The 19,020-nt window shown below is 35.8% G+C and overlaps 1 protein-coding gene across 1 annotated transcript; it reads right to left on the bottom strand.

Annotated features, from left to right (window-relative positions):
- Positions 1–3,365: 3,365 nt before the first annotated feature.
- LOC117330035 (solute carrier family 49 member 4-like) lies at positions 3,366–18,342 on the bottom strand. The gene is made up of 13 exons (XM_033888254.1): positions 18,237–18,342; positions 15,445–15,595; positions 13,558–13,790; positions 13,212–13,358; positions 12,249–12,412; positions 10,925–10,985; positions 10,397–10,485; positions 10,042–10,171; positions 6,245–6,353; positions 6,025–6,092; positions 5,057–5,175; positions 4,381–4,563; positions 3,366–4,030 (listed from the first exon to the last, which is right to left on the bottom strand). Exons 2-13 carry the CDS (start codon positions 15,586–15,588, stop codon positions 3,912–3,914), a joined length of 1,566 nt encoding a protein of 521 aa, XP_033744145.1. The 5' UTR covers positions 15,589–15,595; positions 18,237–18,342; the 3' UTR covers positions 3,366–3,911.
- Between the last annotated feature and the right edge of the window lie 678 nt (positions 18,343–19,020).

Here is a 19,020-nt window from a genome sequence, read left to right as displayed (position 1 = left end):
CATTCTATATAGTTTGCTGTCCTACATATATCAACATTCTGTATAGTTTGCTGTCTTACATATAACAACATTCTATATAGTTTGCTGTCCTACATATATCAATATTCTATATAGTTTGCTGTCCTACATATATCAACATTCTATATAGTTTGCTGTCCTACATATATCAACATTCTATATAGTTTGCTGTCCTACATATATCAACATTCTATATAGTTTGCTGTCCTACATATAACAACATTCTATATAGTTTGCTGTCCTACATATAACAACATTATATATAGTTTGCTGTCCTACATATATCAACATTCTATATAGTTTACTGTCTTACATATAACAACATTCTATATAGTTTGCTGTCCTACATATATCAACATTCTTTATAGTTTGCTGTCCTACATATATTAACATTCTATAAAGTTTGCTGTCCTACATATATCAACATTCTTTATTGTTTGCTGTCCTACATATAACAACATTATATATAGTTTGCTGTCCTACATATATCAACATTCTATATAGTTTGCTGTCTTACATATAACAACATTCTATATAGTTTGCTGTCCTACATATATCAACATTCTATATAGTTTGCTGTCCTACATATATCAGCATTCTATAAAGTTTGCTGTCCTACATATATCAACATTCTTTATTGTTTGCTGTCCTACATATATCAACATTCTATATAGTTTGCTGTCCTACATATATCAACATTCTATAAAGTTTGCTGTCCTAAATATATCAACATTCTATATAGTTTGCTGTCCTACATATATCAACATTCTATATAGTTTGCTGTCATACATATATCAACATTCTATATAGTTTGCTGTCCTACATATAACAACATTCTATATAGTTTGCTGTCCTACATATATCAACATTCTATAAAGTTTGCTGTCCTACATATAACAACATTATATATATTTTGGTGTCCTACATATATCAACATTCTATATAGTTTGCTGTCCTACGTATTACAACATTCTATATAGTTTGCTGTCCTACATATAACAACATTATATATATTTTGGTGTCCTACATATATCAACATTCTATATAGTTTGCTGTCCTACATATATCAACATTCTATATAGTTTGCTGTCCTACATATATCAACATTCTATATAGTTTGCTGTCCTACATATATCAACATTCTATAAAGTTTGGTGTCCTACATATAACAACATTCCTTACATAGCTAGCTTTCTTACATATATTTCAAAATAGTTTGCTGTCTTACTAAGATCATACCTAGATTTCCACAATACACCCAGAGCGTTATTTATTATTGTATTAGCCATTTTGAAGGAGAATTGTCCTCGTGATTAAGACTAAGACATAACATAACATATCGTTCTAGTTAGGAATCTTTTATGACATCGACAATCAAATAGGAATTTATTTTTAGCAAATTGTGAATAATAGAGGATCACGTCGATTGTTACTGCATGGTCATCGTCACGGGGACGTCGTAAACAACCACCTCATGAACACAATTCGTATATAATGTATCACATGTATATGTATATCATTAATACACGGTATATTATGGATCTAAATCTAAATATAATTATAATAATAAACCCAAATTCCGGAGATACGTTTAAACACACGCTGTTATCTTACACCAGTGTGTTGTTGACTACATGTTTACATGATCTACTCAATAAGTGATTATTAAATATCTTATCGGATAGATAATGCAGGTTATGAATAGTCAGGTCTGTCCGAACTATTGTGTACATTATGAAGATACATTACTTTAATAAATATTATATCAATCTAATAAAACATTGATGAGATGGTTTACGTTACTTAACCAGGAACCAGATCAGGTGTTACTGAATACGACATAATAAACTATACCAGAACCTAGTCAAATCAACGATGTTTTACCACAATCAATTGACGGAATTGAGATAATGTAAGTTTGGAAAGCAACAAGCACATACAATGGGTATCTACGGTCTTGAAGGACTTTCCCGGTATCCACGGTCTTGAAGGACTTTCCAGGTATCCAAGGTCTTGAAGGACTTTTCCGGTATCCACGGTCTTGAAGGACTTTCCAGGTATCCACGGTCTTGACGGACTTTCCAGGTATCCAAGGTCTAGAAGGACTTATCAGGTATCCAAGGTCTTGAAGGACTTATCAGGTATCCAAGGTCTTGAAGGACTTTCCCGGTATCCACGGTCTTGAAGGACTTTCCAGGTATCCAAGGTCTTGACGGACTTTCCAGGTATCCAAGGTCTAGAAGGACTTATCAGGTATCCAAGGTCTTGAAGGACTTATCAGGTATCCAAGGTCTTGAAGGATTTTCCAGGTATCCAAGGTCTTGAAGGACTTATCAGGTATCCAAGGTCTTGAAGGATTTTCCAGGTATCCAAGGTCTTGAAGGACTTATCAGGTATCCAAGGTCTTGAAGGACTTATCAGGTATCCAAGGTATTGAATGACTTCTCGGGTGTCCAAGGTCTTGAATGCCTTCTCAGGTATCCAAGGTCTTGAAGGACTTATCAGGTATCCAAGGTCGTGAAGGACTTTCCAGGTATCCAAGGTCTTGACGGACTTCCCACCGGTCCTATGTATTGTACAGGTGCCACACAATACCTGATTCGCCACTCTAATTTCCTTTTTGATGATGTAACTAAACCCGAATTTGACCTAGATTTGTATGGCAGGCATCGTCGTTGAAGCAGAAGATGCGTACTCTTCCGTAACACATGGATTGATTATATATTTTATTCTCTCCCTCGTTTTATCGATTTTGATGTAGAATTATATGACTGTTGGCATGTTTGTAATCTCAGCAGATTTTCTAAACCATAGTGGTTTGCCAAGGAAATTACACATCTGTGATTTTCATTTTTCCAAAATTTGCAATTAGACAGCAATATCAATCAGAGTTGAGTATGTTACATAAGTACCAACATTACAATTTTATGTTATTTCAACTTGTCACAACACAAGGATCTGAGGAAGGTAATGATGTTTCATCAACATCAATGTAAACGATTGATACGTTAAGGCACAGGCGACTGCATCTGGTAAGTATCCATATGGAACAAATATTAGTCCCTACTCCTACTATATCAACGTTGATAGAGAAGGAATAGGGGCCAATATGTTTTTCCTATAAATATCATATTAACCAAGAGAAAGAGACTGATAGAAAGCAGTATAGAAATATAGACACATATAACTACTGTTTTTAAAGATGGTGGGTTGAATGGTATTGATTAAACATCGACTACACAAACTGGTGACGTTTTGTACACTTCAATTCAATGCTAAACTTACTGAAATAATAATAATGTTATATTTACAGCATGTTGAAGAAAAAATATTAACGAATACCTTAATGATAGTTTGTACATTTTAATGTGCGAATCAATTAATTCTAAACTTAATTAGAGTTCTCAAATATAATGTTAATACGATAACAAGAATAGTAATTTAATTAATAACAATACTCAAAACTATATTCAAATAGGTTTAAAGTTACCCCCGTGTCAGAAAACAAACAGAAATGTTATCATTCTATGCATCAAGCAATATAACTCTACACACCATACATCGTATGTGTCAAACATGATGTATGGACATTTTGCAAACAGTGTAAATTCTATTTGTATTATATTGAACTCCAGAGCGTATTGACTACTGAGACGGTGTGATAGGAAACACACTGTAGGGTGTCCTACAGTACACACGCTCTATACTCCTTTACAGGGCTTCATAAAAGTCGTTCAATAATTAGAAAATAGGCCTGTTATATGGCACATTGAGATGTGGTACACTGACCGATCATAGTTAACAATGTCTGTTCGTTAGCTGGGGTTCGGACGACGTAATGATAGTGAGTGATGTCCTCTAATAACCCGTATGTAGACGTTTTCCCACATCTGTTAGTCCTTGCCTGATCTTTCGTCCACTTCTAGCCTGTTGTAGCGTTCGTCCATAGTACACAACACAGGTATACATACCACCACAGCTCCGATCACACACCAGTTCTCCCAACTTGTACCTGTCAAAATTGCAACACAAGGAACATTAGAAAGAGTTGATTGTGATGGTAAAATTACTGTGATATAATTAGATAAAAACGACAATAAGAAGTTCGAAATGAAAATGGGCACAAAAAGTCGCCAGTCGTTATCAGACAAGGGAAGGTGATGATAAAGAGATCAATAACCAGGACAAAAGGACACAATCCGTAATATGATAACAGTAGATCTGAAACGCTATTACATGTAAAATCTGAAGCTTGAGTCAGTGGTAACATGAGTTGTCTCCCTTGCAGCACAATGGAGACTATACAGCCCGTGAATTCATACGATATTATTGTATTTTTGATACATGCGCGTACCATCTTACCTATATTGGGAACCATCTGCACTAACAGAAAAATCAGACCTCCAACATTGTTCATCATGGTCAGCCAGAGGTTTGTAATGCCTTCGGCCACAGGGTAGGTGATCTCGCATGCCATTTCATAGTAAAGTGGTGGCGAAGCGTTCAGGAGGAGTGTCCCAAGGATGATTGATACGTACAAAGACGCTACAATGGTCAATTAAATCACAGTACAAAATATAATTCTGACTTACATTATAATCAGAATGAGAGATAGTTATTGTTCGCGACCGGTCCCTATACATTTGTATATATGGAACAATTTGTCAATCTTACTAAAGTAATAATATTCCCTACACAGTTTTGTGTCTTGTAATTCAGATCCCAATTCGATATAAGATAGCATACGCTAATTACTACAGACAGCCTGATGCTATATTTATCCTACAATATCCTTGTGACGTCATGACGGACATGCGATAAATGTCATTTATAATTCTTTAAATCGTGACATTGACATTAACACAATTCAACATTCAGTTCATAATTCATTTTCCCTATATGGTCGTTTGATAATATATTGTTATCAACTTAAAAGAAAATTATATATCGGTACATCCTGATTTCAACCGATGGTTTGAGGAGTGGAGCTATACCGATGTAATTTATTTATTGTATATTTTGTATACCACATACTGACTTGTGGAGTTTGGTATGTAGCCATTGACGATGATGGTGAACCAGGCCATGGCCAGAGCGCCACCTACGTATAGGATCACAAGGAACAGACGCATGTGCTTGGTAAAAACGTCAGAAAATCTGTAAATACAAATATTTTGTGTAGTGATGTGAATGTATAACTTTTCATTGGAACAATAATTGATAAAATTAGTCTTAAACCCAATCACTTACACCTATGTAACTATATGTAACTATACCATTCATTCCGAGAGTCAGTCGTAGACCTGTTTCTTGGCTTGTGAACGGTTTACCAGGGAGATGGTTTGTAAGACACCTAGTTATATATATCTTGGGTTTGATTTTCCTTGTAAAACATGTCTAGGGCATTGATAGATAATGCGAGTATATTAGTTAGTAAGTGTATCAGCTCCATTGTATTAACAGTTTTCGGATTTAGGACAGTTTCTTTTCGGGAAAGAAGGCTTGATAAATTCATTGATGAAGATGACTACTATTTTCAAGGTGATCGAATGGGTTGATGAAATGACAAGTGTGAGTGCTATCAATAGTTATGTGAAATAGAAGCGTACTACATACATGAGCATTCTATTTTCACCTAGAGTCAAATGCAGCACGTACGGAAGACTTCATTTAGTGATTTCACGTAGGACTGTTCTCTTCTACTGATAAATAAGATACATGTCGTTCTATTTTGTACTTCAAGAAAAGCTGCAGCATGACCAAGCTGAATCGAGGCCTTTCATTTGAAGACGTTTACCAATTATCTGTTTTCCTAAGAGAAGATCTCTTTAGCCGAGCGGTATATTGCCGCAAGTATTAACCATGGTTACATTAATACAACAGTATCGTTGACAACTAAAATTCCTATGTTTGTTCTGGAAATAAAGTAGCATTTGCCTGCTTTTCTAAAAAATATATATAGATAAAATTTCCCCTAATACTGTGCATGCTCGATTAAAAACCCACCTCGCTACAATAACACACGTCAGTGATGCTGCTAATGTCCCGTAAAACCCAAGCCATCCTGCCTCGTTCTGAAATATCAAAACTGAGATAAAAGCAATCTATTAAAGTCTGACACAGTAACGAATCTCAAAGGAAATTGACAAAATAACCCTAAGTTATGATTTATTTAGGGATATATTGATAATAGTCATACATATATTGATATAAACGTCAGCCTTACCTCAGATATGCCATGCGGTTTTAAGTTGACGTCCAGAACACTCTGCCAACAGTTGAACACTCCCAGTGACACTCCGTATGTTAGACATACCATCCAAAATTTAAAATTCCTGTAAGAAGATTACATAGGTTTATAATTATTTATAATGACAGTAAAACAATCGTTACAGTACTGTATATCCTCGTGAACACGTGCAGGAACGGGAAAAGATTATGCCTGCTGTATCATGTTGGCGAAACCAAATATAAACTTGTTACCCCTGTAGTAGATCCACGTCTTCCACGAATAAAAAAAAAAAAAAAACCAAAACAACTAACAGTTCGCGGTGGTGTACCTCCACAAGTCCGTATGGCGTTTGTTATTAATATCAATCATACTGACAAACACGAAATGTCGTCAAAATAACGTGATGAACAATGGCGTAGAAACCTAAGCAGTGCGAACAGGATTTAAAAAAAGGAAACCATCCAAGATTTTCAAAATACGATAGAGTTTTTCCCTAAATAATACAGCTACGGTGATATGCTTGAAAACATTTTGCGATGAAGTTAGTGCTAAATAGAATACATTACATATACTTTATTTTCCCTTTTTTATGGTTTCCCGTCGAATCCGGAGTAACGCAAGTGGGTATTTTATCTACATTCCTCTATTAAACGTTAATTGACAACCTACTCGATTGCTTAGGAAAAAGTAAACATGGTGCCTTTATCCATAAAGTAAACTCTGGAAATCCAACATTGGCAGATGACATTACCCTTGTCAGCACTTCATCGTGTTCGCTAAAAAAACATGTTGAATTTTTGCCAGGAACACAGAGTAAAACGGAAGATTGAGTTAAATGATTCGAAGTGTAAAAATTTGGTAATTGGTAACTATATTGCAAAGAATCCGAATGAAACATGGACACTAGGACCATCTATCCTTGGGAGCTCCTACACTCAAACCCACCTGGGTACACTTATTTCGTCTAAATTGACTAACACCGAACGCGTTGTTAACGCATGTGAGGTAGAAGGTAGAAGAGGTAGAAGAACCTTACATTCTATGGTCGGTATAGTTCCTCCGTCATCGTCAAGAAGTCAAATCGTTAAAGTATATCTTTACAAGACAGTCGTCTTACCGCCTATTTTAATGATGCTAACATTGGGTCCATCTTACTGTTAATGACATTTCCAGGATTGCACGTCGTTTAACTGATACTTGGTTTACCACGACGTAAATGTTCGGATGTCGCCGAGTCTCTGCATGACCTTTTCGGAATCTCTGCAGAAATGGATCAGAGAAAACTGCAGTTTCTTCAAAAAAATAATTGCAATGGGACAATCGTATTTGCCGAAGCAGATTTTAACTTTTCGGAAGTATTCATATATTGAAGTGCCTGCTTGAAATTCCAAAATTAATCATGCTACATGATACTTAAGTACTTCCCAAACATAGCAAAATTGCTCCGGAGATACAATCTTGTTTCTTACTTGGAGACATATCTTTGATCATATAGATTTCTGTCAAAGCTTGAATGGAAACGCATAGTGAAATCCACTACATGTATATGGTTTTACGAAAATTCGTCCCTCAAGGAAGTATGGCAAAAGATCAAGACTTGACATTTTTCGGAAAGATCAGCATTTCATAGATAATGTGGCTTGCTGTGGAATCTCTATCCGACATTCAAACGGTGTCATCCTGTTTCTCCCAAAACTGAAAAATATATATCCTGTTTCTCCCAAAAACTTATGTGAACAATATAGGGGGAGTGTTGTTTTAACAGTTAAGTTAACTGCTACCTGTACAGGTAAATCAAAGTTCCCGTTACCTGTACAGGTAAATTAAGGTGTCTATTACTGAATTTATCAGTTGACAAATAAATAAAATAAAAGATTTATCCATATATTCACAGATGGTTTATATTTAAAAATAAAACGTGTAATTTAATAAGAAATAAATAGATAAAAATAAAAAGTTATGAAATGTATACATGTTTATTTATGATAAATTTATAGAAGTGATTATAATTGACTTCTTTTAGATTTATCCATATATTCATAGATGGTTTGGATTTTAAAATAAACTTGGAATTTAATAAGAAATAAATAAATGAAAAAATATGTATATAATTTATAATAAATTTATTGAAGTGATTATAAATAACTTCTTTTAGATTTATCCATATATTCATAAATGGTTTGAATTTAAAAATAAAACGTGCAATTTAATAAGATGCTAAATTAATTTTTACATTTTTTATATAATTGACTTATTTTTATATGTATCCCCATATTATAAATTATCAACTTCAGGAAAGGTGTCACTATAATTCAGGAGAGATTTTATCTGTACCAATTAAGCTATTCGTTCAACCTCAGAAGAGTATGGTGGTAGGACTCTACTCCAGGTTGGATACCGGGTACATGGTGAAGAACAACTACAGAGACACTACCTACTGGAGATGCTGTGATAAAGACTGCCCAGCAACCATCAACACTACCAGAGACATATATATATCTGTATATATGTCTCTGACACTACCAAGGATATTCCTGTAAAATTCGGTCATCAACACAACCATCCACCTAACCATTTCCAGGGGGAAGTTCAGAAGAAAATGAACAACATCAAGAAGAGGTGTAGGAAGGAACTCAAACCCATACCCGGCATCTACGACGAAGAAGTACCCAAACTATACAGACACAGGACTGGGCAGCTGACAGACCACTACAACGGCGACATCGACTACATCAACTATGGCGACCGAGCAACATATTGATTACATATGGAGTGAAAAATAACATACAAGTACTACATATATGTAGTTACATAAAGTTCTGTTAACAATGAATCATCCTTGCTATAAATTCAACTTTTGTTATACAGTACAAATATTATACAGATAAAATAAACTATTGGTTTATTTATGATATAAATAGTGTTCATGTGTAATGTAAATGAATATATATATGGTGCTTATTATATTGTATTTTGAAGATAATATAGTGCTTATTAGTTATCCATTGTATAAGTATCATATCACCAGTAAAAAGTACATATATGTGTGTAATACATTATTTTTAACTTTTTAAAGTTTAGAATATGTTTGAAATATACATGTATATTCACATATATATGATTTTGTCAAGGAAATAATATGTAATTTCATATCTCAAAGTATAACATTAAATTGACATTTTTGTAGTTCTATCACCTATCTACCTGTATTTACCTGTATTTACCTGGATATTGCAATAAATGAATGAGAGAGATAATTACCTTCTGTGTTTACTAAATAATTAGACCCCTGTGTAAACAAATCCTGTTTCTCCCAAAAAATTTTTACCTAGATTTTCAGTTTTGGGAGAAACAGGATTAAACCATTCAAACCACCTACTCCCTTTATTCCCTGTCGGCACTACCAAAAGATTTCGTCGGTAATCTATGTCCACACTGCTGACAAAGTTTGACATCGTTACTGTTCATCTCTGTTCCGTTTGTACAAACAACAACATTCTAAGACCAAATTTTATGAACGATATTCTGACCGAATTTGGCATCAATGTTCTTATGTCAATTGAGAACATGTATACTATCTCCTTTACTCTCAGCTTATAAGAAGCAACAACAGGAATGCCCTTCAGATGCATGGTGCAGTCCAAAGAGAATGCCTGATGAAATCTTTCTGATTTGTTGTACGCGCTATGCATTACTATTTGTAATATAATGATTCTTGTATTTTTCAAATATATACAATTGTATTTTAGGTTCCACAATGATTGACCTGACAAAGTTCTTATGCTGGTTACCTGAGTAACTGTGACAGCCCTTTCTTGAACTCGAGCCTCTCGATGGATGCCGTTGGACATGGAGGTAGTAGTGGTTTATCAGGAAAGTACACAAGTGACAGGAGAAATATGAACGCTGCGAATCCAAATTCTACAAAATACATTATTTAGAATACTAAATTATTTAGAAAACTAGAACTATCATTGTGTAGTATAGAGGCAAATGCTACACAAATTAGCATTCTTCAAAATACGTGATTTTAAAAGATCGAGTTAAACATTATATAACATTACTTTTACTTTCATTAGATATGTGCTCAAGTGATTGACCGAATGATGGTTAAATCCAGCAAACAATAATGTAAGTAGGTACTACCTATGTATAACAGAAACATTATTTCACTTCGTTCGTTTGTGACACGAGCTGATATGTCCGTCGTGTTTGGTCTGGTAGTAGTAGAATAGCTGTGTAAGGCAACAAAAAATATTGATCAATTAGATTTATGAAAATGTCTTATGAAGATATTTTCATGACCGGTACAATTTTGTATTGCATTGAAAGAGGTATGGCGCATATTTTGGACCTAAAGGCGACTGTTTTCAAAAAAATAAATAAATATATAAATAAATAAATAACAAAAATTAAAAAAAAAAAAAATAAAAGCAAAACCTGAATTATTGAAAACACAAATCTTAAATCTCTTACATTTACATATTCTGTGATAACACACAACGCAAAAATGGATCATAGTGACCTATTTCTGAATCATAGAAATCACAATGTCACGTTATATTTTACCTGTATTTTTAGTTCAGGCTATCATTGTGCATGGCCTAGGTCATATACAATCTAACCGTACATTTTGGATGCATTTAACCCACACCTAGTATCAAACAGATTTACCTATTGTTGTGAAGCGATGAGTTGGTGTTGTCTGGTGGTTTGTCCGGAACAAGATACGGTCCTGGATAAACAGTAATGATCAATGTAACAGCAGAGTGAACATCAATTTTATGATCTAATCTAATTCTTAATGCAGCGCTAACGACACAATGTCTGCCCTGCAGGTAGGGCGTAAGAATTGTACCTGCTGCCCCCATTGCATGATCGTAAGAGGCGACTAAATTTGGGATCTTATCTTTTCTCTTCTTTCTGACAAACTTTCTCTTTCTAATGTCTCCCTTGACAATGCCTCACTTTTGGCCTTTAGTTGAGCGTTCGCCGCTGTGAGGAAGGCTTTGGGTTCTGTCCCCTAGCCGAGACATACCAGAGTCTTTAAAAATGGTAGTTGCTACTCCTGCTTAGCGCTCAGCATATTTGGAGTGGGACGACTGGTTCGCCCGTTGTCAGTATAATGTGACCGGGTGGGGTGTGCTGCTGGGTTTCTTCGGCAGTATGCTTCAGTGAGGTAGCACTATAAATCGGCAAAAGTTCCGGCCTATCACAAGGAGACTTAACACGAACATACCACAGCCTCCCAAAACACACATACGCACTCACCACACGCATGCATGTCGCACGCACGGGAGGCCGTCCTTAAATGACCTTAGCTGTTAATAGGACGTTAAACAAAATAAACCAAACCAAACCAAACTATAGAATGTATATTGTTACAAACATTCTCTTATTACTGTGTAAACAGTCTTATATTAATATAAACGTTGGTCTTATATATTAATACATACGTGTTTTGGCACCATCAATTGTATTAATCGGTGAAGTATCATTTTATTGCAGATAAGGTCATTCATAAATTCCACGATGTTCATGGGCTAGTACTAGTAACGATTATGAACAAGTATAACAAGTATGAACAGTAACCAACCGGTTACTACAACATGGGAACCAGATGTCCCAAACACCAAACCATTATCAGTGACATCACTAGCCGTCAATGTCCTCTTAGTACATTGTACATAACCTAAGATAAAGGACACACCAACCCCCATACCATTATCATCAGTAAAATATCTAGTCTTCAATGTCCTCCTTATACTTTACCTATGATAAAGGACACACCAACCCAAAACTATTATTATCAGTAAAATATCTAGCTTCAATGTCCTCCTAACACTTTACCTATGATGAAGGAGACACCAAACACAAAATCGTTATTATCATTTACATATGAAGTCTTCAATGTCCTCCTAATACTTTACCTATGATACAGGACACACCAAACATAAAACCTTATTATCTAGCCTTCAATGTCCTCCTAATACTTTACCTATGATAAAGGACACACCGACCCCCAAACCATTTAGAATTTGGGAAATGGCCGTGGCAGTTGTCCTCTCGTGGGGCGGAAACCACGTGGCCGACAACACTGGAGGTAATCCCATGGCAACTGGGCCTCCTAAACCATTCAATAATTGTCCTGTGTGAACTGTCCTATAAATAACAAAAACTGGTAAGACACGCAGACATATCAGGTTGCCGTAAAATAATATTATTAAAAACCTGACCACTGAGAGCACAGTTATATGTCGTAACAAATGCCACTATAGTATACACGGTTTGAAATATCGCAACAATCATTTCGGAACTATACTATGCAAATTTGATTAGGTATTATTTAGCGATAATATAAAAAACAAATTACATCATAAAGAGGAGATAACAGAACATTGACAAAGATTCACACAATTCTTCAGATATGTCCATAAAGCCAGTATTGTTAGGCCCGCTATGTAGTTATATATTGATCAGTAGGCTGATTATCTACATGTACATGTCAATAGAATACACCATAGTATCCATCATATATATAGAGAGAACATTACGAGAACATGCCGTTTTTATTTTCATGTTATTTGTTGTATTTTTATCGCCATATTTGGTTCCAATTAATGCACAAGTGATATATTTACATTTAAGTTCCTTAATTAGTAACGACAACTCATTACAAGAGGCAATTCAATGTTACGAGGTAGACAGAATATAGAGTTGTAATGAAAATTATGAAATGTTAGTTAAACGGTGAAAACAAAAATTACATGTATTTGGTGAAGCACGTGACACTTATTTTCTCCAATGTCTAAAAATAGCAGACATAGAAGAAATGGCCAACTCGGGAGATACCGTACCAGTCTGCTACCGCGAAATGTGGTCCAATAGTCTCCTAAATGTATAAAGATTGCTAGTAATGGCTGCAGATATGTACTTAATGGGTTAAATACAGTGGTGTTACCATTTGACGTAGGGCGGTTCACTTGTGATACACCTGATTCCAGCTCCTGCTGCTACAAGAAATATCGCTACCAACACAGATATCCTGATACCTGTGTAAAGATATAAACAATTATGTCGAGACTCCATAACTGGGGTATTTAAGTACCTAGCAAACAGCAAAAAGTAACAATTTAAGACTAGGAACACGATTATCATGGATCCCAGACAAACAGTTGTGATATTTATTGTCTTGAAAGACATAAAAGGAATTATATCTTTGTCATATCTGTGAAAAGAGGAAAACAGAAAAAATACATACTGAAGATTATCAGTTTAAAATCAAACTAGTGACGGCTGTGATTTACCTTTGACAGTCGATAACCCAGGCAAAGAATACGGCTGATATGATGTAAGCTATGGGTCCCCAGTTGCTGAGCAGGGCGATATCGGCGTCGTCCCAGCCGAACGCCTCCTCTGTAGATGCCGCTATAGGACCCCACGTGTTCCAGTACCCGCCTTGGACAGCAGCCACTAGGGAGAAGATCAACAGCACATACCATCTCCGCTTGTAAACGTGGGTCTTAACCGATACAACCTCCTGGCAAAAGGCATAAGAGGTTGAAGTTTTATACTTTGGAGTCATTTTGGTTTGATCCCTAGGCATATATTGAAGTTCTAAAACTAAAGCAAGGGTTTTAGCTTTACATGTGACACAATTATTGCCTGGAGCGAAACAATACCCGATCGTCGTGTAAATCTAGGTCAAATTCAATGTGAATTGACCTTAATATATCACAATCAGTTTATTGTTTTTAGTGTGACTACGGGGTCACTTTCATCAGGCATATGTGACCATGGCAGCAGCATATTCACACTTACCAACCTTAATAATATGTTTATAATAACAGGTAATGCCAATTTACCAAAATAAATACCAGAGAAGATAACAGAACCGCAATCCATCTTAGCGAAACAGAATATATATCAGAATAGTTCCTAATGGGATGCGATCTCGACTAATTTTTTTTTTTAAAGATTTCCGTTAACATAAATCATCTATAGGGCTAATAGATACAATCAAGTCGACTACAATAAGTAAGAACATGTATTTGAGGAAGTCTGGATGTAAACTAGTGAGAAATATCCTATAGGACATGGAACTACTCGCGCATCACAAATCCTCGCTAGCCAAGGCCCAATATAACCTATCTTCGCTAGCAATGCCTCGTACAAAACTTAATATTTTCGCTAGTCAATGCTTCATACAACATATTTCCACTAGCTTAGACCTCATACAACCTATCTTCGCAAGCCAATGCCTCAGACAAACCATCTTCGCAAGCCAATGCCTCATACAAAATTAAATCGTCTTCGATATGGGAGAAGTCGTTTATAAGTTGGTAAAACTTGCTGCTAATCCCTTTGCCATTCTATGGCAATAAACTAAACTAATCGTCTTCGTTAGCCAAGGCCTCAGACAAACCATCTTCGCTAGCCAATGCTTCGTACAACATATTTCCACTAGCCAAGGCCTCGTACAACCTATCTTCGTTAGGAATGGCGTCATACCACCAATCGTCGTTAGCCAAAGCCGCAGACAATCTATCTTTGCTTGCCAAAGCTTCTACAAACCATATTCCCTTGCCAAGCCCTCATACAAACCATATTCGCTAACGAAGACCTCATACCATCCATCTTCGTTAGGAAAGGCCTTGTACAACCCATCTTCATTAGCCAAGGCCGCAGACAATCTATCTTTGCTAGCTAAAGCTTCTAAAAATCATCTTCGCTAGCCAAGGCCTCATACAACTTATCTTCGTTAGCCATGACCTCAAAAACCCATATTCTCTAGCCAAGGCCTAATACCTTCGGATTTACAACACAGTGTAAGTGATCTAGTCAAGTTCTTAGTTCTTTATTTTTTGTTCGCAATAGTGCAATATATTTCAATATTTAGTTTTGGTATAAACTTGAAATGTCGAGACTTGTGTAGTAAGAAATCGGGGTTGACTTTATTAGTAGCAAAACTTTATCAGGATATCCATTCAAAGAGACCGGAAAAAAATCCAACACCTGTAAACATATATGACAGCAGCAAAATATTTCACGTTTCTGAAAATTAAAGATAAAACATGCCAAAAAATACCTTACGTTCGGATAATCTTCTTCGAAATTTTATTTTTTGAGATTACTGACCGTGAATAGCTCTTAAATTGTAAATTAGGGGAGATGTATAAAAAAATCTTACATACCTCCGTATTCACGTAAGGTAGATGGGGACTGACGCTCCCATTTCGATTGATCACGTGACCATCTGAATTTACGTCAACAGAATATTCTGGAAATGTTCCGTAAGAATCGACATCGTCTATAAGCTTCTTCGTCGGTGTTTCCATGTTGTTCCTGTTAATTAATAAACTACAGGATGTCATTCAGAACTCATTCAGGGGGCAGTGAGATGTAGATATGGCCTATTCCATAGAACTTTGGTTTGGTTTGGTTTATTTTGTTTAACGTCCTATTAACAGCTAAGGTCATTTAAGGACGGCCTCCCGTGCGTGCGACATGCATGGTGTGTGGTGAGTGCGTATGTGTGTTTTGGGAGGCTGCGGTATGTTCGTGTTAAATCTCCTTTTGATAGGTCGGAACTTTTGCTGATTTATAGTGCTACCTTACTGAAGCATACTGCCTAAGACACCCAGCAGAACATCCCACCCGGTCACATTATACTGATTACGGGCGAACCAGTCGTCCCACTCCTAATATGCTGAGCGCTTTGCAGGAGTAGCAACTACCATTTTTAACGACTCCGGTATGTCTCGGGCAGGGGACAGAACCCAAAGCCTTCCTCACAGGGGCGAACGCTCAACTGAAGACCAAAAGTGAGGTATTGTCCAGGGAGACATTAGGAAGAAGAAAGTTGTTCAGAAAGTAGAGAAAAGATAAGATCCCAAATTTAGTCGCCTCTTACGATCATGCAATGGGGGCAGCAGGTACAATTCTTACGCCCTACCTGCAGGGACTACCATAGAACGTCTACATGTATAGTCTCAAAGATATATAACAAGGAGATGTATCATTGTACCTGAAATTAATCTGAGGTACCTCTGATTATCTTAAAGATGCCATAAAAGGTTTGAATGCATAATAAACGCCTATCGCTCATTCTATAGTGTTTTCATTATATACCTTATAAATGTTGTTTATGAAAAAAACTTTCATCACTACAAAAACAATTACATTTTAATTAATGTATTGCCTATACTTCCAATAATGCGTACATGTACATCACAAGAAGCACCCCAATAACACTATTTTTTCAGATTCTGAAAAGAGAATATAATAATGAATTTGAAGTCTTCATTTTTTCTAAGACGTTCTCCGCTTGCGCAGCAAGCCATTTTGAAAATCTAAGAATACATTTTCAAATTCTAATCAAAATTGTTCCATGTCTATTATTGTTCTATTTCTATAAATAAAACAAAAACAAAAAAAAAACATCAAAAAACAAAACAAAGATATATTGGTGAATTTACATTATATATACATATATATTATAAATATATAACTTAGCAACACAAATGACGAAGGAAGACAACTTTTTGACTCGTGCCCTGACCGGGCCTCGAACTCACGATCTACGGCACCCAATCGCCTAGCCAGAAAATACCCGTAGTTTATACCGCTGCGCCACATCGGCGTTCTTAAAGGGACAATTTAGTCAAGCATGCTTTTTTCTAATTCAAGCAGAATCGATAAAACATATACCCAGACTTAATAATCTGCGTTCAACAGTTATCTGCTACGTAGCCAATGTCCATTGGTCAGTTTAAGTTTTAGGAAAGCCCACGTCAAATAATGCTATGCTCCAAATATAGTGCAACTTGTTGCGCCCTCTGGCGGGAACAGAGTTGGTTGTAAGTGACGACACGGTAGATCCGATGTATACTTATTTCTTTGGATTTCGATTTAACAACATGCGTGGCAAACAGTTGTTACATGTATTATAATTGATAGATTTAATAATGATTTATTGTTTTGACAATTCAAATCGACCAAACACAGGTTTATTCCATGGTCACCGAACGGGAATTCGTGTTCATGTAATTGTGTACACACATGCATTAATACGGCCGATACGTATGCAGAAAAAGATTGTATTTTCATTTGTGAACGAATGCAAACAAACGGTAACACCAATCTAGGTGATTTATTTCATCCATGATGTAATCAGAGCAATACTTATAACAAGTACGAATGGAATTATGATAATGGAAGTTGTACAGAACAAAAATATTGCACTCAACATAACTCCGTAGGCCGATCTAGGTCAAGTCTCGGCAAACTCGCTCGTAACTGTATGAACTTCTTCATTGTTGTCGCAACCGTTCGAAAAACTCACATATGTTATATTCATTGCCTAACAGTAATTCTGCATATATTTTGTTTATCCATTCACTGTCTACGTTCGGTACGATACCCGCAACCTATAGTTAAAATATAAAATAACAGCTTCAAATGCAAACCAATGTTGATTACAGTCACGATACGGGGGCTGTGCTTGCACACATGTATACATAGTGTGTAGAGACGACTTGCTCATTTGCATATTAATCGTATGGTTATACGATTAGGACCCCCCTTACAATTAATTAAAAACCGCACGAAAAACATAAACTTGTATCAATATATGACCAAGGATAGTTCATAAGGAGAACTGAAGTACACTTTCATGAAATAATTTGTGAAATGATAAAAAAGTAAACAAACTTGACTAAATTGTCCCTTTAAAAGAAAGTTTCAATGGCGCAGTGATGGTCGGCCCGATACCCTGACATGATCATTGTGGAAGTCGTCTATAAGGTGATATGTATATATATAAATACATGTATTGTATATAAGTGTATGTACTATATAAACTCGCACAGTGTAGATAATCTTTATCTAACAATCATGTGTGGTACAGAATGCCACCTTTTTGTATTTGAAGCATTACTAGTTTTTACCTTAACTAGAAGTCAAAGTAACAGTTATCTGTACTTACCTTATCTAAATTCGGGTACCATGTCGAGTATTACAAACATCTAGGTAAATGTCGATTTCCGATCGCGTTCCATCACGATGTCAGTTACGTTGTATATGTTTATTTGGCCACTAGGGTCATCTGATAGTGTCTATAGACGGACTTTGATTGTTTGTAAGCAAATACTTACTGCCCTAGTAAATACATCGCGATACACATCTAAACGCTGGAGCTGAGTCGTTGTCCTTTCATTTATATGTAAGTGGTATTTTTATGCATCTCGCAATGTAATAAGGTGTTTTGTGATGTGTAGAGTTGTGTCGGTAAGCATGTCTCGTCTGTAGAGTTGTGTTGGTAAGTATGTCTCGTCTGTGATATGTTGAGTTGCGTCGGTAAGTATGTCTCGTCTGTGTATGTAGAGTGTGCGGTATGTCTCGTCTGTGGTGTGTTGAGTTGTGTCGGTAAGTATGTCTCGTCTGTGATATGTTGAGTTGTGTCGGTAAGCATGTCTCGTCTGTGGTGTGTAGAGTTGTGTCGGTAAGCATGTCTCGTCTGTGGTGTGTAAGTTGATTTTTTTCAGATTTAGAAAAAAGAAGGCCCATTCAAAAATTTTAATTTTTTAGGTTTTTTCTTTGAAAGGGGAATTTTTTTTTTAAAAAATTAAAATTGAATTGAAGTCTTCACTTTTTCTAAGAGTTTCCGTGCGCAGAAACCTTTTTGAAAATCAAGAAACATTTTTAAAATTCTAATCAAATGTTCAGTCATTTTTGTTCTAAAATAAAAAAAAAACAAAAAAACATCAAAA

Source organism: Pecten maximus, chromosome 6 (assembly GCF_902652985.1).
Source record: "Pecten maximus chromosome 6, xPecMax1.1, whole genome shotgun sequence".
Taxonomy (NCBI): Eukaryota; Metazoa; Mollusca; class Bivalvia; order Pectinida; family Pectinidae; genus Pecten; species Pecten maximus.
The sequence above is the reverse complement of the archived record's forward strand: the minus strand, read 5'-3'. Positions and strand labels throughout refer to the sequence as shown.

Bases quoted from the DNA above. Each gene is read 5' to 3' on its own strand.
- LOC117330035 (XM_033888254.1), bottom strand. From the start codon at position 15,588: ATGGAAACACCGACGAAGAAGCTTATAGACGATGTCGATTCTTACGGA. The intron at 6,354-10,041 runs GTAACCAGCATA...ATCTTCTTACAG, and splicing joins GGGCTGTCACAGTTACTCAG to GAATTTTAAATTTTGGATGG. The intron at 4,031-4,380 runs GTAAGATGGTAC...CAATTTTGACAG, and splicing joins GCAGATGGTTCCCAATATAG to GTACAAGTTGGGAGAACTGG.